The sequence below is a fragment of the Galleria mellonella genome, unplaced genomic scaffold (assembly GCF_026898425.1).
Source record: "Galleria mellonella isolate WM207_F2 unplaced genomic scaffold, CSIRO_AGI_GalMel_v1 utg19, whole genome shotgun sequence".
NCBI lineage: Eukaryota > Metazoa > Arthropoda > Insecta > Lepidoptera > Pyralidae > Galleria > Galleria mellonella.
The window spans coordinates 3,384,762-3,410,870 of NW_026442028.1; the positions used below are offsets into that span (position 1 = coordinate 3,384,762).

The 26,109-nt window shown below is 35.0% G+C and overlaps 3 protein-coding genes across 3 annotated transcripts in view; 2 read left to right on the top strand and 1 right to left on the bottom strand.

Moving 5' to 3' along the window:
- The first annotated feature begins 72 nt into the window (after positions 1-72).
- LOC113519971 (sorting nexin-14-like) lies at positions 73-23,704 on the top strand. Its single transcript, XM_052894045.1, has 16 exons — positions 73-77; positions 5,495-5,605; positions 9,328-9,459; positions 9,658-9,848; positions 10,553-10,706; positions 12,627-12,801; positions 13,441-13,624; positions 14,795-14,888; positions 16,682-16,752; positions 17,105-17,303; positions 17,691-17,875; positions 19,172-19,456; positions 20,051-20,274; positions 21,520-21,684; positions 22,098-22,264; positions 23,303-23,704. The coding sequence occupies exons 4-16, from the start codon at positions 9,736-9,738 to the stop codon at positions 23,381-23,383; spliced, it is 2,097 nt and encodes a 698-aa protein (XP_052750005.1). The 5' UTR covers positions 73-77; positions 5,495-5,605; positions 9,328-9,459; positions 9,658-9,735; the 3' UTR covers positions 23,384-23,704.
- Positions 2,662-3,780, bottom strand: LOC113519974 (glycine cleavage system H protein, mitochondrial). Its single transcript, XM_026905233.3, has 2 exons — positions 3,606-3,780; positions 2,662-3,195 (listed from the first exon to the last, which is right to left on the bottom strand). Exon 2 carries the CDS (start codon positions 3,185-3,187, stop codon positions 2,678-2,680), a length of 510 nt encoding a protein of 169 aa, XP_026761034.2. The 5' UTR covers positions 3,188-3,195; positions 3,606-3,780; the 3' UTR covers positions 2,662-2,677.
- Positions 23,705-25,118: 1,414 nt separating the features above from the next.
- Positions 25,119-26,109, top strand: part of LOC113519967 (TBC1 domain family member 12-like) — a 68,964-nt gene continuing 67,973 nt past the window's right edge. Inside the window, exon 1 of the mRNA XM_052894047.1 lies at positions 25,119-25,967. Coding sequence (XP_052750007.1) covers positions 25,534-25,967 — 434 coding nt within the window. The 5' untranslated portion in view covers positions 25,119-25,533. The remainder of the gene's footprint in view (positions 25,968-26,109) is intronic.

Consider the following 26,109-nt stretch of genomic DNA (forward strand, 5'->3'; position numbering starts at 1 on the left):
TAATAATAATAATTTATCACTTATTTACAATTGTATTACAACGTGCACGGATAACATATAAAAATATAACAATCAAAATATACAAAAAGAAAAACATAAAAATTAAAATATGTAGAAAATTTATAATTTATAAAAAGTAAAAGTAAATAATATAGCAAGAAGCAAGAGAACATTATTTAATGTTCCTGTCTTGGTGCACGGACAACCAATACTTTTGAATGGGACTGTTCAGACACTGGGACAATGTGCTGAGGATTTCATTCTTTGAATTCAGAATGTGAGCCCAGAAATTTGCTACACGATAATCATGAAACATATATTAGTAATTGGTGCAATTTTGTGTGTGACAAAATGCTGAAACAATGTGCAACGGGCGAACCTTCGCGCGAGCATGTTGCAACGGACGGCCAGGGCTCTTCGTTCTCGTTCCACATCTCCGTCATTGCGAAGATCCTCTGTCACGATATGTCCCAAGTATCTGAACCGACCCACTCTTTCCACTGCAGCGGAATAACACCGAATCATTTGTGTTTTTTTTACATTGTATTTCAAGAATGCATAACGTTCACAAATTGCTAACAATTTAATGGAATAACACCGAATCCTCAAGAATGGAAGGTAAATGGACGAAACATACAAAAAAAAATATAAACAGAATAGTTTGTATAAAAAAAAACCTAATGGTCGAGAGAAGGGCAGTAGCGTTCGTCTTAAACCATTACTAAAAGTCAAACTGCAGTTGTCAAAATACTTGCCAAGCGTGGCAATGCTGGCAATATCCCACCAATGGTAAAATATCATAAGGAACGGTCACGTTTCTTACGACAGTTTATGGAGAGACCTATGTTCAGCAGTGGACAGATAACTGACCTTATTAGCCTGTACATCCATATTGGGGGGGGGGGGGGGGGGGGGCGTAAGTAATGGAGTCTAATATCCCCACTCTTAACAATAAAGCTCGAGTAATTATCGTATCGTGGTTAATTACTGGTGAATTCGCCATGATAATTTAACCATAGATTAAGTATAATGTATTATGTACTATATAATCTAAGGGGGTTAACTGAGGTGATTACATCTTCATCTATCATCACTCGTTTGGTACCACGCCAACGTATACCGATAGCGCAGATGATGTTACCATTCCACTAATATCCATTAAAAAAAAAGACGTTCATATTACGCACTTAATGATCAACGCGAGATGATCAGTACATTAATAAGAACATGATTCAAGTCGTTTTAAACTCCCAGGTAAGTAAATATAAAAGAAAAAACTTTTTTTTTAATAGGTGAAGATAGAACTATAACCCGCCTGCGCTATCGGTATACACTGGCGGGGCACCAGTGAAGGGTAATAAGTGAGGATGAAGGCAGGTCAGTTGGCCCATAGTAACCAATTGAACATGAATTATCCACTATGGTTTCAAGGGGGAACTGCTTGGAGGTCAATCTGATAGGGTGTATTGCTAGCAATGGGGCTGTTAAATCTCATCACTAACAATCCCTTCCTCTCCCGTATTTATTATTTTTTCAACAAACAAAATGTATACCTAATTTAATTTCCATCCCAATAACATCTCTCGTACACAAGTAATAGCGTATTATCAATAAAAGTAGTAGGTATTTACAAAGATAATGTATTGCACTTTAAGATTAAAACTATTTTTATACATTAATAAATAAACATAGATATATATGTAGACATTTCTAAATGATAGGAACATTGTTTGTATGATTAAAACCTCGACATTATATTATTGTAAAACAAATGAATATTTTAATCTCACTTGATGATTTAAAATGTAATATAAAATATGCATTACACTCACATTGGTGTTATTGAAAATCTAAACTTTTTATATGATATGGAAATGCAAATAAACTTATGGGTTTTTATTTGACATTTTGGAAATTAGTATAACTAATATAAAATTACAAACAGATATTACCAATTTTTCTTTTATAGATTTTTGTGATTATATTTTTGTATTTGTGTGATTTCTTGTTTGATTTACATAATTTAGAGATTTTTGAGACCAAAAATGAATAGGATGTTTTTATATATATATAGTCATAGGCTGATTTACGAGCTCAAACTTTAACAGTATGATTACATCATGGTTATGATATTGTAATTAAACCGTTACATATTAAAAAAATACCTGTGATCTAGTTTACTAAAATAACAATCGAGACCTATAAAATCAAAGGCACCTAAACACTAGAAAATCTATTTCATTTTCAATCTGTACTCAAATATTTCTCTTAAATAAAAGTTCTATTCATTAAAATTCAAATTATTACTAACATTCTATATTTTCTTCAATCTGGTTTAAAATATAAAATATATATGCATATCTATATATCGTAGAATACTGACGGATCTGACAAATATTACATATAAAGATCCGTCAGTATTCTACGACTATAACAATATATCCATATCCTTGACAAAATATTAGTTTGTGTAGTTTCCTGAACATTTGACAGACTTGGATTTAGCCATCTTTGATTTTATAGGCCTCAATTATTTTTGTTCTATACAAGTAAGGGATATGTTTAGAGAATGCTGCCTCAAACTAACTTATTGTAGATATTACATTATTGTAGTTGGGTATAGTATGATTGCTTACGAACATTTGTTTGCAACAGTTAAAATATAACAAATTATTATTTATGAGTCTTTCTCCTTTGCTACATCAGTCTTTAAAAATATCTCATACTGTTCCTCAGTCATAAGATCATTTAGTTCTTCAGGTTTCGTCAATTTAAGTTTGAAGAGCCAGCCTTTCTCATAACAGGATGTGTTTATAAGTGCCGGTTTGTCCTCCACCTCACTATTCTTCTCTGTCACTGTACCGCTTACTGGAGAATAAATCTCACTAGCTGCTTTAACACTTTCCAATGCACCACATTCCTCACCAGCTAACACCAAAGACCCTGGGTCTGGTAGCTGTGCAAAAACAACATCTCCAAGAGATTCCTGTGCATATTTGCTTATACCAACTGTTCCAATCTCCTTTTCTACAATTACCCACTCGTGCCTATCAGTATATTTTCTTTGTGTTTTACTGCTGTATTGATGATGCAACTGGCAATAAGAAGGCCTTATATTTGACTGCAGAATATGACATTTAATTATGTATTGTTTTGTCGCCTGTAGAAAGTATCTTTGTAGAGCCATTTTAAAATCTGTTAAAAATATAATTTGAAAATAATAAAATTAGATAAATAAATTGTTGAGTAGTAGTAGTATTAATTTATCCACAAAAAGAAAGGCAAAAGAAAAATGATTAATTATTATAATTAAAAAAAAATAACATCAAAAATAAAATAAACGGTTTGAAAAATAATTACTTAATTAGATATATTTATTATCAACTGCGTATAATAATATTCCTCAAGTTAGTCAATTTAATTACACATTTTTAAGGCAAATACTTAAAATTTGGGAATAAAGTAACTATATTTAAATATATAAAGAGTATAAAAAAATTAATCACATGATTCTTAGGTACACTATATTTTATTAATAGGTAATTTTTAAAAGTAATAAATCGTATAATTTATATTTAATTCATAAAAAGATTCATTATACTTACGTGTTATAATTAAAAAAATATTTTAATTCGATAATTTTATTATTTTATAAAATATAATTAAAGTATATAGAGTGCCTAGGTAATCTCTTTTATTTTTGTGTCAAAAATTGAGGTTAGTTTATTAAATAATTTTGGAAATAATCTGTCGGTTTAGAACTTGAGAAAAAAAATAAAGAAATGTCATGAAAACGTCAGTTAGTTCTTATCAGTCAATCAATCTTCAGTCAAGTTATTAAATTATTATTATTAATTAAATGATGACAATTTCCGGACGAAAACATTGAATGTTGCTGATTTTGGTAATTTTCTACTATTAGGGGTAAATTTGATGTAGTTTGATAACTTTTTGCCATATAAGTAATATTTGTAGTAATATAACTTTTATAGAATGTATATAGTATTAAATACTTTTATACAAAGTATATAAATACAATTAAATATAAATATATAATTTTGTAGGTACTATATTTAAAAGAAAACGGCACAGTTAGAAGCTTACAGTATATATTTGTCTTGCCGTGAGTGTTATAACAGATGATTAAGAAGACTTAATAGTCAAGATATAGGCAGTTGCGTCCGTTTTCAAATATCACCAAAAAGGTTTAACTACGGTTGTCAACCCGCCTGCCAAGCGTGGCAGCTATTGGCAAAACCCCCTAATAGGGAGAGGCAGACAGCAGTGGAAAATTGATGCCTGATATGATATGGTATATAATATTAAATAATTTTTATACAAAATATATAAACTTTTCAGTAAGTAGTATATTATATTAGTATTATTATTATAGAGATATATTAGTGTATCAATATTATTAAAATCTTTACTATTGCTGTCCAGTTAATATTCAAAAACGAAATATACTCATCACAAAAATTCATCTTAAAATAAAAAATTGGCAAAATCTTGTAGGGTATTATGACTTATTTAATGGCAATAATTTGTTGTCAAACGGTTGAAGTTATAACGTCATTGTTTTGTTTGCAATGTTCGCCTAACCATGACTGAAAGATGTCAAAAAAAGTTTACAGAAAATTTTGAGAATCAAAAATATATTATTTACTTGGGGGTTATATCTGTTTCGCTAACAGTTTTATATTTTTACAGGTAGGGTATATGGATAACATAGCGGCGGCGTTGTTTGCCATGTAAAATCTGTTTAACCCAGTTTCCAATGTTGCAGATTTCACTTTATAACTATAACCTTCAGTTATGTGTTGGGATGTCTGGCTTGTTATTACGGGCTAAATTCCACAATTCTACAAAATTACTTGGATAATTTAAAGTGCCATTTCGTTAGTAACCCACCAGAAGAAAAGCTGAGTTAAAAAAAAAGAGCTGATTATTCTCAGTTTTACTTGAAACAATCAAAGAATTTTCATTTAATGTTAGCATCACTATATAAATATACATTGTAAATAAACTGGCTTTAAAAAAAAAAAGTAATTCAATTGAGTTTCTTGCCAGTTCTTCTCAAGATCTATATCCTGCTGTAAAAATTGTTCTCTAAAATGTCCTTTAAACTGCATTCCAAATCTAGCGGTACAATTATAAAAGATGATTATTTAATACTTATAATTAAGTTTATTTAAATTAATTTAAATTAAATAACAAAAAAATTTTTTTATTAGTGTTTTCCATATTGTTTTTATTAGGATTGTTCTCAGTTTAAACTGCATTCCAAATCTAGCAATACAATTATAAAAAATGAGTATTTAATACTACTTATAATTAAGTTTATTTAAATAATTAAAATAACAAAACATAGTTTTTTAAGTGATAATGTTAGAAGATTTAAAAAATATCCATATTGAAAATTTTTAATTATAAACTATACATATAATGTTTAAAAAATATTTTATAAGTTTTATTATAAACTAAAATGTTTTAGGGTTGTGCAACATGTGGATCAGAAACTTGTGCTCGACATGGTACAGGGCTGTCTTCGGAGCCCTGGGATGGACTCCAAATACATAAACAACTAGATCAAGCCATAGAAGATGTAAGTTTTTGGTGTTTTTCATTTGTATGTAGAAATATTTTGCTAACTCTTGACGTAGAGAATAGGCCAGATAAGTTTTGGCCAGCGGGCAACTTTATTAATTAAAATAAAATATTTTAAAGAAAATTTATTAATTTAAAAGAAATACATTAGTTAAGGTTTCATTCATAATAGATGAAGTAAAATAATAATAGGTTTATCACACACATATACACATCACACACAAATGTATAGTTTTTATATATTTTGTCTTTTTATTTTTATTATGTTTTATATAAATATATATGCTTTCAGCATTAAGTCCGCCTTGTACTCATGTTTTGTTCTAAAGAATAAATAAATATATTTGTTGTCTGAATACTAGGCACTTTTCTAAATAATATTTAAGGTTTTCTATTATTTATTGATTACATTAATTTCTGGATTTATGTTCAATTGTTTTATCATCCTTGATATTGGTCTTTGGAATAAAATCACTGTAAATTAATGCGCTCTGTACCCAGTAAGTGTATATTTAATTTTTAATTAATCACTGTAAATCAATCTCATAATAGTCAATGTGTTTCTACATATTCATAATGCTTATTATTGTTTTGTTGTATATATTTCATATATACTAGGATATGTATTAAAATTAATGTTTATGTATTATATATGTATTTTTTATGTATCATGTATAATTATTTCAGTACATTACCATAATTATGTTACATATTTTTTACCACATCTGCCCTTCATATGCTTTCTGTTTTTATATAATGGTTAGCTGGTAGAGAATTCCATATGGCATTAAGCTCGCCACTTGTACAAAGTACAAAAAATTTATTGTGCAGTTAAGAATAAATAAATATTCATAAATTAAAAATGTTTTAATATTTAACCATGCTGTGATATGAATTAATCAGTATACCTCATTTTAATTGGTATTAACAATATGGTTATTGTGACATACAATTATCACTTATTGTTATCTATAATTATCTATAATATATCATTAAAATTGTAATTTTCATAACTAGATTTGTAAAAATAGGTTAATCTAATCTTGATTTATGTGTAATAAATGTTATTGTTATTCAAAAATAACAATAAATTATTTTGGAACATAGAAACCATAATAAAAATCACAGAATCATTTAAAATAATAACCTTAACTTATAAAACAAAATTTTGACAGTTTAGGATAAGGTTTTTGTGTTAATAACTGTAGTCAGATATTTTTTATCTGCCATATTTTGCAGTAGATAATTATTATAAAATGGCATGTTAAAGTTCTTTATTAAATCTTCAAAGTCAAAAACAACAGGTTTAAATTATTATTATCTTTTTAAAGGAATGGTTTTTAACTGTTGAGAAACGAAATATATAGGAGTATTTATACTGAATGTGCATACACAAAAGGTTGCCTTATCGCCAAAAGCAATCTCTTACAGATAACCTAGCAAAACAATCTACTATTGTGAATAAATACAGAGAGAGGTAGACAGGGCTACACAGACAGACAGCAAATACAAAAAAAAAACAAATAAAATATTATTCTAAATATCATTTATATAAAAATAAGATTAAATTACATAAACATACATATATAATACAAATAATAGTATATAAAAATAAATATACTAAATAGATTAAGGTAAATAATATGTAGCAAATTAGAGAGATAGGTATTGAGAATTTGTCTGCCTCTTGAACGACGCAAGAGATTGCGCTGATCTTAAGGAAAGGTAAAAAGTTTCAGAGATGGATAGCTTGGATAGTGAAAGAACAAAACATCAAGAAAGCTATACAGATATTTTAATATGTTTCTTGCTCACTCTCTTACATACAGATATTATGTAAAATTGTTTCTAAAACATTCCAATTGATTGTTATGACTAACATAGATTATAAGTTATTTAGACGTATATTGAACATTGATTTTCTTATCACACTTTGAGTGACTCAGAGTTGGTACCGAATAATATTGTGCCGCGCTTTATTTGTCTGTCACATTGCCGACGTCGATATTACGTTAAGGAATGACGAAACACGAATTCATTGGTTACTATTGTTTCATTGTCATTATGAATATTTATTTTATAATTTACAATGTGTAGTGTTTTGTATAAACTAATATATATGTATATACATAACACATACATTATCAATATAATCTTATATAATTACTCTGAATTAAAATTTAGCTAGAGACAATTAAATTAGGCTTTATTGCATTTTAATTAGGTCGAAATTTGACCGAGGGAAGGGTGGATTATACCAGTGATGAATGTTTTTTTTCAATGGATGATAATGGAATGTAACCCTGCCTGCGCTAACGGTATACGTTGGCGGGGCACCAGTTAGGGATGATAGGTGAAGATGAAAAGGCCGGTCAGTTAACCCACCGTGATGTATACACCTGGAATTCAGCACGATGGTTTCCAGGGGGAACCACGTGGTGGTCGACCTGATAGGGTATATTGCTAGCAACGGGACTGATAGTGCGCATTACTAACAATCCCTTTCCCCCCTGATGAATAATGTTAGGTGAAGATAGATTTAGGTTGATATCCAAGATGGTTTTTCAGGGGGAACCATACGGAAATCATCCTGATATAGTTGTTGTTACCTATCAAGATATTTTATTTACTAATTGATTTTGTAGCCACCACTTACTCTCTTTTAGCGTAACGGTTGGTAGAGAATGCCGTCAGATATTAATTTCGCCTTGTAAACATATTTTATTTTGTGCAAAAGTATGAATAAATAAAAATATAGTGTATTGCTAGCAATAGGATTATTAGATTCTGTTACTGACAATCTATTCGTCCCCGAGGGTGGGTGGCTATGACTGTGGCGCTAAGTTCGTGTAGAAAGTTCCTTAGGGAGATTTATTGAGAGTTAGAAATAATTGTTGAGTTTTGCTTGTGATTTTACCTTGTCCGTTTACCCGTTACACACTGTGAATTATATATTGTGTGGTGATAAATGTGCTGTTCTAATTGTACAACTCAATATTAGACTAGCGATGTTTGTTTTAGTTTTACGACGCAAAGTGAAACTGTTTCTACTGTGTTCGGTTGACTGGAAGAAATCTCTTTTAGAGACAAGTTCGCCTTTGCTAACATTGTTATTAACTTGTTGTTATTACTGTATGTTTTAGTATAATAAAGAATATATATTTATAACAAAAAAAAGAACCTGCAGTTCTCAATTCGGTTGTGTTTCTTTTATGTTTGTTACCTCATTACTAATAACTCCGTCAGTTATAAACCGAAAATTGGGAAAGTTATTTTTTAATCTGAAACAATAGGGGGAAACAGATTGTTAGTAATGGAGACTGAGAATCCCATTGCTAGCAATATATCCCAACCAGGTCGACCTACTCGCGGTTCTCCCTGGAAACTATCATGGTTAATTCCTGATGAATTCATCATGATGGGCTAACTGGCCTGTTTTTATTCTCATCTATCACCCTTCACTGGTGCTCCGCCAGCGTATACCGTTAGCGTAGGTGGAGTTACCATACCATTTTCACCCATTAAAAAAAATCTGTAACAATATACTTACAGATTAGTCCCATATACGTTTTAACAAAATCCGTTTAGTTTTTAATTTAAAATAACACGTTTTGCTACAATTGAAGTTTATTTTTTTGGAACACTATCTTATATTATTATGTTAACAAAAGAACACCTGTTTCAACTGTATGTACTTATATATTTTAATATTTGTTCTAGTTCTACAATGCGATATTAGACCAGTTCGTAAATACATGGTACAGCAAGATTACACTGCAACCTTTCTTCGTGGACGAACTGAGGCATCAGCTCAGATATGCCTCTGCTTGTCTGCTCAGAAGAGCTCTTAAGGTGAGCCAATTCTAAATCACCGATGTATAAAATTTTTATCTTCATAATTTTTTTTTTTCATACAACTTAGAATGGCAAACAAGCTGACGGTCCACCTAATGGAAAGTGGTAACCGTCGCCTATAGACATGAGCAGTACCATGGACATAACAGAGTATGCTGTTTCGCCCATTAACAATGATCCTCTCTTCAAATGTAGGTGGACTACTCCCGGTTGATCTTGGAGCGGCTGGTGGGATGTGTGTTGCGGCACTACGCGGTGTGGGCGGAGGGCGGCATGGGGACACCGCACCCCGCCGCCCGCAGCCGCGCCGCCGAGATGCGCTACCTCAGGAGCCTCGCCAACGCGCTCATGCCCTACCTGTTACACGACAACGACGTACAAAACTCGTTAGTATTTTTAGTTTTTTTTTTTTGTGTTAGTTATATAAGTCCAAGGAGATTTTTTAACTATTCACTGAGACAGGCTCAGTCTTGTTCAATGACTAGTAGATTTAACTAACTAGATGTGAATGTAATTTATTGAACAAAGACAGTTAATAAATATGATACTTAGAATAGCAAATAAGCTGGACAGGCCACCTGATGGAAAGTGGTAACCGTCGTCTTTGTCGTACGTCGTAGACATGAACAGTATCATTGACATTATAAGATGCCCTATTATGCCTATAGTATCCACGATGGTTACCAGGGGTTACTATGTGTGGAGACTTTGTACAAAAGTCGATTGCTTTGGTACCTCTGTCCCATTCGTGTTTCAACCGTGAAGCAGCTGTGTTTGCATGGCTGTGTTTCGGTTTGAAGGGTGGGATATGGCGTGAATTTACAGGGTACAGAGGAATAACATCTGAGTCCCCAGGAATGGCAACGCATGAGGGGTATCATGGGCGAAACAGTATACTCTGTTATGTCCATGGTACTGCCCATGTCTATAGTCGATGGTTACCACTTTCCATCAGGTGGACCGTCAGCTTGTTTGCCATTCTAAGTTGTATAAAAAAAAACTACAATGTATGTTACAAGACTATGCCCTTTATGCCAATATTTATACATAAACATAGAAGTATATTTGGCGGTCTTTTGCCCGATTGCAGAGTATTTCGTGTGCTAATAAGAGAAATTTTCGCCGGCTGGGTGCTGCTGTCGCTGACGGACGTGTTGGCCGACCCGTACATCCTGAACACCATCATAGTGCTCGCCACCGGCGACGAGACCATGGCGCAGCTGCCCACCACACCTAACTATAAGGTACGTTGTTGATATTGGGCTCGATTCTGAGGCACCACTTCTCTAAACTTTTTATTTATTTATTTATTTATTCATAAACAAAATTTGTATTTGAATGTCATAGTAGATACAATAATTTCATTCTGTACATAAATTATAAATTAAATTAAGCATAGAACAAATATTACAGTCACGTAGTCATCTCTTAACATAAATTATATATATATATATATATATATATATATATATATATATATATATATATATATATATATATATATATATATATATATATATATATATATTTAATAATAATTTTCTTTTCAATGGTTCATTTCCGTTTGCAAACTGTTATTGTAACTTATAACAAATAAATAAATAAACTACAATTAGAATTCGTAAAAAAAACTTATCTCTTAACCTAACAATTTAAATTAATACGCCAAATTACTGTTTTATCTTCGCCGTGTGGTTTCGACATAGAATAGGAATAGGTCACCTCTTCCTTTCCCGTGGATGTCGTAAGAGTCGACTAAGGGAGGTCAAGGGATAGGCAGCAGCGTCCTACATAAAACATTTCTAGAAGCCTGCCAAGCGTGGCAACTATTGCCAACATTAAAATGTATTTTTATTAATTAATCAATATTAAATACAAAGAAGTACAATTAAGACTGTTCCACATCATATATAAGAGTCTAAATGTATTCTCAATAGTTATTAACGATCCTAATTTAATTATCACAATTTGTATTGCTTTAATAAGCAATTAATTACCTTATTAACAACAAGGTTATAAGGTTCATAATAATTAACTTTAGAGCTGTTAGGGATTCCTTTGCAAGATATATAATTAGTCAATCTTGATTTTTTGAGGAAGTGTAATTCATTTTTAACAGAAATTCATTGCTTTTTTTATGCAACTTAGAATGGCAAACAAGCTGACGTCCCACCTGATGGAGAGTGGTAACCGTCGCCTATAGACATGAGCAGTACCATGGACATAACAGAGTATACTGTTTTGCCCATGATACCCCCATGCATTGCCATTCATTGTTTATAGGATTCATACATGCAAAGGGTATGTAATGTTTATGTATGTTATTTATCTTTGAGGTAGTCTAAACGTTGTTAAATTTGTTACCAAATGTTAGTAGGGGAATTATTTAGACAGTGATTTTTTTCAACCGACTTTATAAAAAAAGGAAATTTTCAATTTGATTATATTTTTTTTTATTATGTTTGTTGCCTCATAACTCTATCAATAGTAAATCGATTTGGAAAGTTCTTTTTATATCTAAAAGCATATACTTACAGATTATGCCCTTAGAATTTTTATCATAATTTTATTTAAAAATAAATTTCACTATTGAAAGGTTTAATTTTTAGAGTAAAATAACTGGTGTGGTCACAATTGATTTTTTCTGGGACACAACCTTTATCAATTTGGAATGGTAACAAACTCTGTGTATTGGAAACTGAAACCGTGTCTACTGGAAAGTAATAATTGTCACATATAGTTATGAATAGCACAAAACCCAGAATATATTTTAACGTCCATGGTATCATTTACGTATTGCCATTCCTTAAGACTAAGGTTTCATACTTCCATACCCTGTATATACACTGCCTCCATGATGGTGATGATGATATCGCCCTTTTTTTATGGTTTGCGGTACAGTATTTAAGGCATCCCGTCCTCGCTATTGGATACGGGTGGCGGAATGCTTATACAAGAGGGTACATGGTGGGCGCAGTTTAGACGCAATATTTGAGGAGCATTAGGAAGGTACTACGGCCGGATACTGCAACAAATGAGTATGTGGTCGGCCTCCGAACTGGCGACCTCTGTTGTCTACATTTAAAGCGAAACAACCATGCGAAGCTGTTGAACGAAAGAAACATGAATGGGAAATATTTGACTTGCTCTTTTGTATCCACCAGGTAGAGTTCCTAGAGACGTTCGTACGCCACAACGACACTGTGTACAGTCAGCGTGGGAAACTGCTCCGGCTAGACCTGGAGTTCGTTATAAATGACCAGGACTACTTCTACGCCTTCATGCAATACATGAAGACCACGTGCCATATGCATTTGTTGCAGTTCTACAAGGATATCAGTGAGTGATGTGATAGAATAATTCTATAGCTTAATGCGGTGTTTCCCAATGTGGGGCCCACGCCTCACAAGGGGGCAATTTAATAGTTAAGGGGGGGGGGATTAAAAAATGCCATTTAAATGTAATGAATAGATATCGGTGCCAAATGTAACAAAAAAAGTATATTAAAAAAATGCTGTATATAATTTATTAGGTAAAATTTCGTTTGGACGTTACCTAAATATCAAATGGGCGATTAGAGTTGTCAAGTAAACTTTATCGGGAAAAATTATGTATGGGGCATAAAAATTTTAAAAATGTTCAAGTGCGGCATGACACAAACAAGGTTGGGAAACACTGGCTTAATGTATTTTTTTTTAATGGATGATAATGGAATGGTAGCCCCGCCTGTGCTAAAAGTATACCTTAGCGCGGCACCAATGAGGGATGATAGGTAAGAATGAAAAGGCAGGCCAGTTAGCCCCTTCTGATGAATTCAACTAGAATTCATCACGATGGTTTCCAGGGGGAACTACGTGGAGGTCGACCTGACCCATTGACCCTTGACCCCATTATTAGCAATATAGCCTATATTGCTAATAATGGGGCTATTTGACCCTATTACTAAAAATCCTCCTACCTCCCCTTCGCAATTTGCAGAAGTATTCCAGTGTAAGCTGCTGAACCCTGAGCTGGACGCGAGCGAGCAGGCGCAGCTGCTGCAGCAGGCGCGGCGGCTGCGGCAGCACGTGGACCCGGGCTCGCGGCCGCCGCTGCCGCCGCGCCTGGCGCGTGACCTCGAGCAGCTGCTCGATGACCTGCATCAGGAAGACGCTGTTAAAAGGTAGCCACCCTGACACGTACAGATATATAGATACCTGCCTCATTATATATTTTATTTTTTATAAAGAAAAACCAACAGCTACCAGAGGGAGACTTTGTACAAAAGTCGATTGCTTGGGTATCTCTGTCCCATTCGTATTTCAACCGTAAAACAGTTGTGTTTGCTTGGCTGTGTTTCGGTTTGAAGGGTGGGATATGGCGTGAATTTACTGGGTACGGAGGAATAACACCTGAGTCCTGAGGAATGGCAACGCATGGGCGAAACAGTATACTCTGTTATGTCCATGATACTGCTAATGTCTATAGGCGACGGTTACCACTTTCCATCAGATGGGCCGTCAGTTTGTTTGCCATTCTAAGTTGAATAAAAAAAAAAGCTAGAAAATTTCATAAAAAAACATTAAATATAAAAAGCCAATTATAGGTTTTCACAAATAAAAACAAGATTTAGCTAATGCACATGACATCGTTGATACTTACAATGAACTAAATTAAATTTAGAGTAACAACATTATAGTAGTACAAACATTATAAGTTTAATGGACGATAATGAATGAATGGCAACCCCACCCGCGCTATCGGTATACACCGGCAGGGCACCAGTGAAGGATGATAGGTGAGGATGAAGTAGGTCAGTTAGCCCATCGTGATGGATTCAACAAGAATTGTTCACGATGGTTTCCAGGGGGAACCACGTGGAGGTCGACCTAATAGGGCATATTGCTAGCAATGGGGCTGTCAAACTCTATTGCTAACAATCCCTTTCCCCCCAAACATTATAGGTAGGCAGTTATACAAAATAAACAATTGAAATCACACGTTCAAAGATGAACCATTGACTCGGCACACGTATTGTGTTTTATCTTAGAATTAAATAAGTCGAAATCGAGATCTCTATATAGATAAAATAATCGCTTGTACGCCAGAGATATGAATTTTGTCTAAAGTTAGTGGAAACAAATGGAAGAAATAAGGTGCGATTTAATATTAATAGTTCGATTTGGACATGTACATATATATGTTACATATGTTGAAATCTGGTAATTTATTTAATAGATCGATTAAATTGAAAATTACTTGTCAAAATAAAAAAATAAAAAATCTTAATTTGTTTACTTTACTTTAAAAATGTGTATCTGTCGAATTGTGTAACATACCTGTCTTGTTTCAGATTACAAACCAGTCGAGCACTATACCAGGCCGCTAGGCAATCGCACGCAATTTTAGAAAAAATAATGTTGCCAAGATTTTTACATAGTGAAGAGGTAATTTATCCAATTTATATACTCTTCTGTGGAATTTCACGATTTTTTAATTAAGACGATTATTTGTGTCTGTCTGCGCTGCTATTCAGATCATAATTTTGGACGTGCACGTTTTGTGGCGATATTGTAGAAAATCTAGGCTCCCAGCAAGGTCTTGGCGGCAATTGTGCGATTGTAGTATATACGTAAAAGAATATTAAACAGGTGTGAGTGAGCGCTGCTTCTTATCTACCTCCTAGGGAGATTCCCATAACAGTGTCCAGTGTCTGTGTGTCCAAAGTCGGAGTGTCTAGTGTCTGAGTATCCAATGTTGAGTGTCCAGTGTCTGAGTGTCCAGTGTCTGAGTGTCCAGAGTCTGAGTGTCCAGTATCTGAGTGTCGAGTGTCCGAGTGTCCAGTGTCCGAGTGTCCAGTGTCCGAGTGTCCATTGTCTGAGTGTCCAGTATCTGAGTGTACAGTGTATGAGTGTTGAGTGTCTGAGTGTCCAGTGTCCGAGTGTCCAGTGTCCGAGTGTCGAGTGTCCGAGTATCTGAGTGTCTGAGTGTCCAGAGTCTGAGTGTCCAGTATCTGAGTGTCGAGTGTCCGAGTGTCCAGTGTCCGAGTGTCCAGTATCTGAGTGTCCAGTGTCTGAGTGTACAGTGTATGAGTGTCCAGTGTCCGAGTGTCCAGTGTCCGAGTGTCGAGTGTCCGAGTGTCTGAGTGTCCAGTGTTCGGTGTCTGAGTGTCCAGTGTCTGAGTGTCCAGTGTCTGAGTGTCCAGTGTCCGAGTGTCCAGTGTCCGAGTGTCCAATGTCCGAGTGTCTAGTCTCTGAGTGTACAGTGTATGAGTGTCCAGTGTCTGAGTGTCCAGAGTCTGAGTGTCCAGTGTCTGAGTGTCGAGTGTCCGAGTGTCCAGTGTCTGAGTGTCGAGTGGTCGAGTGTCCGAGTGTCCGAGTGTCCAGTGTCCGAGTGTCCGAGTGTCCAGTGTCCGAGTGTCCGAGTGTCTGAGTGTCCAGTGTCGAGTGTCTGAGTGTCCAGTGTCCGAGAGTCCAGTATCCGAGTGTCCAGTGTCTGAGTGTCGAGTGTCTGAGTCTCCAGTGCCTGGGTGTCCAGTGTCAGTGTCTAGTGTTTGAGTGTCCAGTGTCTGAGTGTCCAGTATCTGAGTCTCCATTGTCTGAGTGTCGAGTGTCTGAGTGTCCAGTGTCCGTGTGTCGAGTGTCTAGTGACACTCGGCACTCAGACACTCAGACACTAGACACTCAGACACTGGACACTCAGACACTCGGAAACTGGAGACTCAGACACTCGGACACTGGACACTCGGATACTGGACACTCGGACACTGGACACTCAGACACTGGACACTCGAACACTAGCCCCTTGGACACTGGACACTTGGACACTAAAAGTATAAAAATTGCGTGCGGGTAGCATGGCACCTATTGGCAAAACCTCTTAAGGTAGGTAGGGTATGAAGTGAACGATGTCGATGGCGAGCCGTAGTATTATAGAAAGTAGCCATAGGCATCATATTGAACAGTTCCTCTGAGCACAATTCATTGTACAAGCGGTAGAACATTTAGTATGAGGCAGAATATCTCCTAATACTTAAGGGTTCGATACCACTTGTAAGCCTGGGATCATCGACAGTTCTTATAGCTCGTCTTTGCACTGAGTCCAAGGGTTCAAGCTGGTATCTAGGTTCTCCAACCCATAAGTACATAAATTAATATCACTACATTTATAATACATGTAATCAAATTAATAAAGGCCAATTAAATATTGATTAATTTTTACTTCAAATTCTTTGTTCCAGTTTTACAAACTCGTGGTTGGTACCAGATCACCGACTGGTTATCAAAAGAGAAATATTAAGGCAATTAAGAAGTAAGTGTTACGATTCTACATTTTGTAATTTCACTGCGGAGGTTCATTTTTTATGATACATAAATAGACAAAAACTGATGGCATACTTGAAGAATAGTGGTAACCGTAAACTATAGACATGAACGTCTTTAGTGCTTCATAGATATTACAGAGTATACTATTGTGTCTATAGTACCCTTCATTCATTTCATTCATAAAGACTCTAATGTAATATCCCAGTACCCTGTAACCACCAACTTTTATAGTTATTGGTTAGCTGTTAAGACGCTATAAGGTAACAAACAAACTCACTTTCACATTAATAATATTCCTATTATGTGACTTTCCCAAACAATATTATTATTTATTTCAGACCTACGATCCCTTTAAGGCCAGAGTCAATTTACGGACATGTTTTGGATTCTTTCAATAACTCTGACGTCTCAGATGGCGACGGTGGAGACAAGATGGACATCCTCAAGTATTTGGACGCTGTAGCCGCAGAACAAACGCTAAGGGAACACGATTTGAGAACTTACAAAGTCGTTCTGACGAATGTTGAAGCAAAATTGGTGAGTTTGTAACCCTATTTCTGAAGATAGAAGAAGAACATTTTCCCTTTATATATGTATATGGATCTTTGACGTAAGGTATATAGAAGGATTGATAAATTTTAATAAATAAGTTTACATGACAATGTTATAAATTGAAAACGGTATATACTGTCAAAAATTTCTGTTATGGAGGCAAATTTGCACATTAAATTTTATTAAGTAAATGATGCAAAATGAAATTACAAAAACATACCCACTGTTAGGGATTTCTCAGTTATTCAGTTCTCATTGATCCTAATTTGTCTATATTAAAATAAAAGTGTTATCTGTATGTATTATTAGCCTATGCGATTAATTATATAAATATTAATAAATTAATCTACTTACGTATAATTTTTTTACTAGCAATTACCACCAAGACGAGGAACGGTCCGAGTATTCACCCTAGCGGTACACCGCGTCGAGACTAGTTCCTCGGTCAGCTTATCGACCGTGGAGCGGAGCGAGCACGATTTTCATTTACTGAGAAGCAAATTACACGAGTTTCATGGAGACAAACTGTTTATAGATCTACAGTTGCCTTCTAGAAGGTGAGTTTCGTGAACAACCAATTATGCACTGTAAATGTAGTATGAGTGAGTAGTTTATTCTATTACATAATATGTGGTAAACTTCTAATATCTAGGTAACATATTATAGGATATTTAGAGGGGACATGTTAGATAGGTGTCGGCTGTCTTCAATATAAAATCAGGTGTGTAGGAATAAAAAAAATCGGTGTCGCAATAGAAAATGCACTATTAGTTTTATACGACGCGCGAGCGAATGAGTGCAGTATGTGAGGAACCCAACGAGATGCAATCTGCGATAGCATTGCTTGCCAATAAGTAATTATATATTTTTTTATGCAACTTAGAATGGCAAACAAGCTGTCGGCCCACCTGATAGAAAGTGGTAACCGTCGCCTGTAGACATGAATATTCAATTCGATGCACGCTGCAGTGAGTGAATGCACGGACCCGGGCCGGTGCGTTAACCGCTCGTTATAATATTATGCGTTGAATATATTTTTATGTATGTATATGAAAATATTAAAACTGTATTTATGTATATATTTACTTATATATTGGTATATATTACATATGTGTGTTTATAATTGTATGAGTGTATGTATGTAAATGTGTTTTATGTGTGAATGTGCATGTTTGTATTTTTATTATACCACTTAGAATGGCAAACAAGCTGACGGCCCACCTGATGGAAAGTGGTAACCGTCGCCTATAGACATGAGCAGTACCATGGACATAACAGTACACACACATACTGTTTCGCCCATGATACCCCCCATGCGTTGCCATTTCTGAGGACTCAGGTGTTATTCCTCTGTACCCTGTAAATTCACTGCCATATCCCACCCTTCAAACCGAAACACAGCCATGCAAACACAACTGCTTCACAGTAGAAACACGAATGGGACAGAGGTACCCAAGCAATCGACTTTTGTACAAAGTCTCCTTCTGGTAAATAGGAAAACTGTTGGCTAGATTGGATAGAAAATAAAAGTGGCAAGTGTGCCAATTTCATCACGTGGGATAGAGTAAGGTCGTAATACATTAATAATAGTGCGACACAACACAATTTTTGTTATTTATGTAATATTAATTTTAACCCGCGACTTCTTCCGCGTGACTGGAAGATAAAAAGTAGCTTGCCTTGCTCTATCTCACATAGTACGTGCATACTAAATTTCATAGTGATTGGTTAAGCATTTAAAGTGTTAAGAGGTAACAAATAAACAAACTCTTTTTTTTGTTTATATAATATTAGTATTATTTAAAATATTCTATACATGATTATTACATCAATTTGTTGTTTGCAACTTTCAGAGACAACAGTCCCCTTGAAACACTTAGGTATAAATACGAAGACTTCCTTCAAAGATTACTGCAGAAGAGTCTTCTCCAAACGAGTGAGCTTCTCCATCTGTTCCTCACCTTCGATGGAGAGTTCTCCATGGTGGTCCAGGCGTCGACCCTCAACGCTAACAGTACAGACTTAGCGAATCTATACCAGTCCGTCACACACAAACTAAGGAAAGAAAAAGGGCAGCACTTGGAAAGCTTTTTAAGGAATTTGCTGTTTTCATCGGATTTAGAGCGGTATCAAGCGCTGTAAGTATTTTTTTATATCACAAACCCTGAGAGAGCCTGTCTGTTGGAAAACGGTATGCTAGTATTGACGCCAGCGACACATGGGTTTCACGTGCATTTCGTCCACCCTGAAGAAATCTTAACACATCCTCTTTGAAGAACACATATTGTTATCTCTATTTTTTTAATTGTATGTGTATGACGGTCTTGTCGTCTAGTTAAGTGTATTATACTATTTATATATAAAGATCCCATTTTTTTTAATGGGTGAAAATGGTATGGTAACCCCGCCTGCGCTAACGAGATACGTTGGCGGAGCACCAGTGAAGGGTGATAGATGAGAATGAAAACAGGCCAGTTAGCCCATCATGACGAATTTACAAGGAATTAACCATGATAGTTTCCAGGGAGAACCGCGAGGAGGTCGACCTGGTTGGGTTATATTGCTAGCAATGGGATTCTCAGTCTCCATTACTGACAGTCCCTTTCCCCCCATTGCTATATATTATCCACCCCTAATGTATACCAAATTTCGTGATAATTGGTAAAGCGCCAAGCAACAAACAAACTCACTTGCTCATTTATAATACTAAAAAAGGCTATAACAATTTGCAGAAAACAAGGAACCGCACAAAATGTGGAGGAGGCAGTGGAAGTGAATGAGGAATCAACAGTCCCCACGGCTGTCCCCTCGCCCGGTCCACGGCGGCCGCGGGACTTTCTCGGAGGCGTGTTCGGGGACAACTTCGGCCTCCGCGGGGGACGAGTGGGGGTGGGTACCATGGGGACCACGCTACAACGCGCACCTGAAGGCTTCACAGACTGCCTTATGTTTTTTTGTAAGTCATTTTGTAAATTATATAGTGAATAACATATTTAACATTTGTTTTTTACTGTCATGTATCGGTATGTCTTATTAGCATGTATTATAAAGTAAAAATAAATAAACAATAATAGGTTCATCATTAGTGTGGAAATGGCCGAAAAGTAATTAACTACATATATATTAAATATTTATTTCAACTGTTTAAAATAAGTAATTTAAAACTTAATGAATGATTAATAATCTAAAGATTTATTTAATTATTATTTAATAATTATTTATTTATTAGTAAAACAACAATAGCTTCATTTTTTTTATTTAAATTTTGTTCAGTGTTTCAAATATAATGAAACCACTAGCTTAAGTCTGGCTTGGTTGTATTTTTTTTTTTTTTACTTGAAGTTATTTTAATATGACATTATGGATTTCCCGCCATAAAAGGTGTCAGTTGCGTTTTATTTCAGCTATTTACAATAAAGTTCCAATATTTATATTTAAGTGAAATATTTTTAACATTTTAAAACTATCTGTTGTTTATGTAAACATTAAAAAAGATGTAGGTACATAGTATTCTTTATAAATTTTCTGAAGAATGTGTAAAACTTTTTTATTTCAGTGCTTATTTTTACACAGCATTGAGGGTTCTTACCAAAATTACTTCTTAAAATCATAAAAATTGTGATATTGATTATAGCATGAGCTTTTAAATAACTATATTAATTCAGACTACTATATTTGGAAAGAGTTACTGTTGAGTTTCTTGTGGGTTCATATTAGATACTAATAGATGTTGCATCTCTGTGCATCTTCTACCGAATTTATCATGGGGTGTGCTCTGAGGAATTGTTCGGATTGATACCTGCTGCTGATTTTTACCATTGTACAACCCTTCATAAACTAAAATTTCATCCCAACCATCTAGACGAGTGGCGGTCCTCCACCGTGCGTCTTTCAAGGCACTTTCTTCCACGCACAACCACTCTTTGTAATCAACTTCCAGCAGCAGTATTTCCGAATCGATACGACAACATAACCTTCAAGAAATGAGCATATTCCTTTTTAAAAGGCCGGCAGCACATCTGCAATGCCGTTGGTGTTGTGGGTGATCATGGGCGGTGGTAGTCACTTACCATCAGATGAGCCGCATGCTCGTTTGTCAGGGACGTTTGTTGTGAAAAAAAAAAAGATAATAATATTAACAGCTGCAAAATCTTTAAAAAAATGACGATTAAAAAGAGTATTTTCACGATTTCTATTCTAGTAATAAAAGTAGTTCACGGAGGCGACGTGTTGACGCGCGTGGTGGGTGCTGTACTGGGCAGGACGCGTGTGCTGGCGGATGCAGTAGTCGCTGTGTTCCTGCAGCGGACACTCGCTCGCCTGCTGCCGCAGCCTAGGCTAGCTCACTTCATCAGGCTGGGACACGGTGTGTACATCTCCTGCGAAATTTACTACTGTTCTAAATTTTACGATTTTATTTATGTTTTTATTGATTTATAATATTGTATATTTTTATTTCATTTGTGCGGGAGTAACTCCGTTTGCTGTCCTATTATTGGTAGTTCCGATCGTTGATTTATCTCTGAGTCTTACAGTTGCGCATTGATCGTTGGTGTTTAACAGACGTCGTCTTTTTGTTTCATATATATATATATATATATATATATATATATATATATATATATATATATATATATATATATATATATATATATTCCAGTTGGCCATTTTTTAGATGAGTCCACATTTAACTCCTAATCGATGACGACTACTACTAGAAATTTCTTCATGTAGACTTGTGAAGGTTGTAGAGTGTACACAGCATATGAACGGTTGCAGAATTGCTGTTCGGTTCGCGAGTCCGCGAACGGGCTTCGTCGGCGGCTCGAGAACGCGTGCGGTCGCGTGCGGCGGCTCGCGTGGGAGTGGCGGCGGCGCGGCTGCGGGCGCGCGGCGCGCTGCTCGGCGTGTTCGAGCTGCTGCAGCAGCCGCACCTCAACAAACAGGTCTCGCTCTTATCTAGCGCCTCGCTGTTTTGTTTCACTAGTACTTTTCACCGCCTTCGTCCGCGTGATCGGGATAAAAATGAGCATAGAACCTTCTCTGTCCCGTATACGTACATGTATACTAAAATTCATAGTGATTTTATATGTATATAGCTGCTCGGGCGTTGCAAGATGGCAAACAAACTCCCTTTCACATTTAGAACACTAGTAAAAATATAAATTTAGAATATCAAACGGGGTGATTTTCTCATTATAGTTAATGACTAATATTAATCTTGCTTTCAAGACCAGAGGGAGACTTTGTACAAAAGTCGATTGCTTGGGTACCTCTGTCCCATTCGTGTTTTAACCGTGAAGCAGTTGTGTTTGCATGGCTGTGTTTCGGTTTGAAGGGTGGGATATGGCGTGAATTTACTGGGTACTGAGGAATAATACCTGAGTCCTCAGGAATGGCAACGCATGGGGGGTATCATGGGCGAAACAGTATAGTATGTTATGTCCATGGTACTGCTCATGTCTATAGGCAACGGTTACCACTTTCCATCAGGTGGGCCGTCAGCTTGTTTGCCATTCCAAGTTGTATAAAAAAAAGAAGAATTAACCACAATAGTTTCCACTCGCGCTTGGAAATCAATCTGATAGAATAGTACTAGTAAAATTTGATTATAAGCAATGGCGATGTTAGGCCCCATTACCATCTATTTTCGCTCTAACAAAAGTACTTGGTCACCCAATAAAAAGTGGTAACTATTTTCTAAAGACATAAATACACTATGATGCTTACAGGAGTGGGATGATAATAGAGGAAAAGTAGATATCATCTCTTCCGCCCTCCTTATGCGTCCTGTAATGGAATCCTACAGAAATGCCGTTACAGACTAGGTTTAACATTACAGAAGCAAATACTCATTGACATTCAATTTCATTATTTTAACTTCATTATACTTTGTTGCCAGTGGCTTCCAAACACTACATTGAATTCATCTTTTTATCTCTATTTTTACTCAATATTGTATTATAATTAAATTTTTTTTTCAGCTTGTGTACAACTTACTGGATTTGTGCATAATAGAACTATTTCCGGAATTAGGTGCTACTGATGCTAAACAATCAAGATAACCAAAGACTTGACTACCAACTATTATGTGAAAAATAAAAAGACACTGCTATAAACTTTCTTAGCTATGCATTTCTTGTAAATTGCGAGTGATCAATATACTTATGTTTTGTTATTGAATGTAATTTTAACTTGTAAATATTCACCTGTATTATATTTAAATCTATTTTTATAATATTAGTTTTATAATGACATGATGGAAATTTTGAATAAACTTAAGGTTGTTGATAACAAAAAGACCATGTAATGAAAAAATATTTTTAAATATTTAAATGTTTTCAATTAATGAATGGGACACCAGAAAATAAATTATTTTGATTAAACACAGTTTTTTATTTAATATTATAAACGTGATTCTTTTTATTATTATTCTTATACTTAGAATGGTAATTAAAATGAGGTGGCATCTACCTCTGTGACATGCAAGATGGTAATCTCTTATAGCATGAACAGCACCATGAACATCACAGAATATACTATGATACCCAATACCCAGGGGGAAAGAGATTGTTAGTATTGGAGCCAAATAGCCCCATTACTTACTAGTACTACTGGTCTTATTACTTAGTAGTACTGGTCGACCTAATAGGGTATATTACTATACCTTATCAGGTCGACCTCTAGGTAGTTCCCCCTGGAAACCATCGTGGTTAATTCTAGTGGAATTCGTCACGATGGGCTAACTGACCTGCTTTCATCGTCACTTATCATCTATCACTGGTGCCCCGCCAGCGTATACCGTTAGCGCAGGCGGAGTTACTATTGCATTATCACCCATTAAAAAATCTCTTATAGCATGAACAGACCATGAACATCACAGAATATACTATGATATCCCAATACCCAGGGGAAAAGGAATTGTTAGTAATGGAGCCAAATAGCCCCATTATTAGCAATATACCCTATCAGGTCGACCTCTAGGTAGTTCCCCCTGGGCTAACTGACCTGCTTTCATCCTCATCAGTCATCTATTACTGGTGTCCCGCCAGTGTATACCAATAGTGCAGGTGGGGTTACCATACCATTATCACCTATTAAAAAAAATATACCCAATACACATAATATCATTGCCATTGCTGTTTCTGGGGTTTATGAACATCCTTGTCCTCTTATCAAAACAAGTTTTAGTGTAGAATACTTCACAATGTAATAACAAAACGCAAATATTTACATCGTTCAGAAATTTTATACATATTGATGCTCTTAAAAAAACAGTCAGACGCCTAATAAAGTGTTTTGTCTTTTTCCTTTATGTTAAATTCTAAGTTTGAAAGAAAGGGACAAAACACTATAATAGTTAAAATACGTTTTAGTTTTTATGAATAAGGTGGTTATTACTACTAATGAAATACCTACCTACATAATGAATATTGTTAGTTGGCTAATTAGCTGACTTATCTTGATAAGATTGTCTATATTATATTCTATCGACATAAAACAATATATTACAATGGTCACCTATTTTCAATTTATGTATATAAGAAACAGGTCGTACACGGCCATAAATCTATAGCTCAATTTATTAGAAAAATAAATACTTTTGTCTTTTCACTAAAATGATCTTTGTGGCATTGTACGTAATAAAATATTTAAATATAAAATAACGTTATTGGTCTCCCGTAAAACTCCACATCTATCAATGTACCCTTTTTTGTAAATTGTAATAGGTAATGTGAACGTTTCTGAACTAAACGAATGCAATACAAAATGTCAAACTCGAGCAAATGTCAATTTATTTCAATTTATTTAGAGTGGAAATTATGAGGTGATGGGTGTGTTGAGTTGCTTTGTGATTTTTATTAATTTAGATTAGTACGAATTATTTTCATAGAATAAAAATATAAAAATATTTCTTATAATGTAAATAGTAATTATTGTGATCTTATTACTGAATTATTTGTTAATATTCCTAACAATATCCGCAAATGATAGTGTAAAATATTACGCACGAACCTTTAATAATGGATGTTGTTATTCTATGATGTTTTTCTAAACAATAAAAGCAAATAACACATTGGAGTGGTCATCAAATTAAAGCAAGTACCCAATTAATTTCCAATGATGTATACAACAAGAGGAAAATCTGTAATTCCTATTAGATGTGATCTGTTTTTATACAGTTCAAATTAGTGATTAAATTTCGAATCTAAAAATGTCGACGCCGTGCCAAAAAGGCGGGATGCGCCTGAGTGAAGCACTGGATAATATGCAACTAGCATACAATCCAATAACAAAGCAGTTGCACTTCGTGAGTCCAAAAGTTGAGAAACCGCCAGAAGACACCTCGGATGACGTTGATAAGTTATCGAAAAAGAGCAGTTTCAGTGATGAGGGTAATTTTTCTTTGTCGACCTGTGAGAAAAGTGATACAAGTGATTCCCCGAAAAGTACATTACAGTGGGGTGGTAGTGTGAGTGGTCACCAGCGTGGCAAAGACGGTGGTTCATTCTCCAGCACTGTGTCGAGTCTGTCTGAGTGCTCCCTCGGGTCTAGTGCTTCGAAAGAGGATGAAGTACCAGAAACTACCACATCAGATCAGGATCAGTCGAAGCTAAAGAAAAAGGGGTTATCTGGATTTTTCAGCAGGTGAGTACTTTGTTATTTGTTCTGTCTTGCAGTTTTTCTTGTGGAGTTAGGATAAAAAGTATCTTATATTGCGACATGTAACTAAAATTTACAGATTTTAAGCAATTCCTCTCATGTTGCAAGTGTTTATGGTTATCTGTCT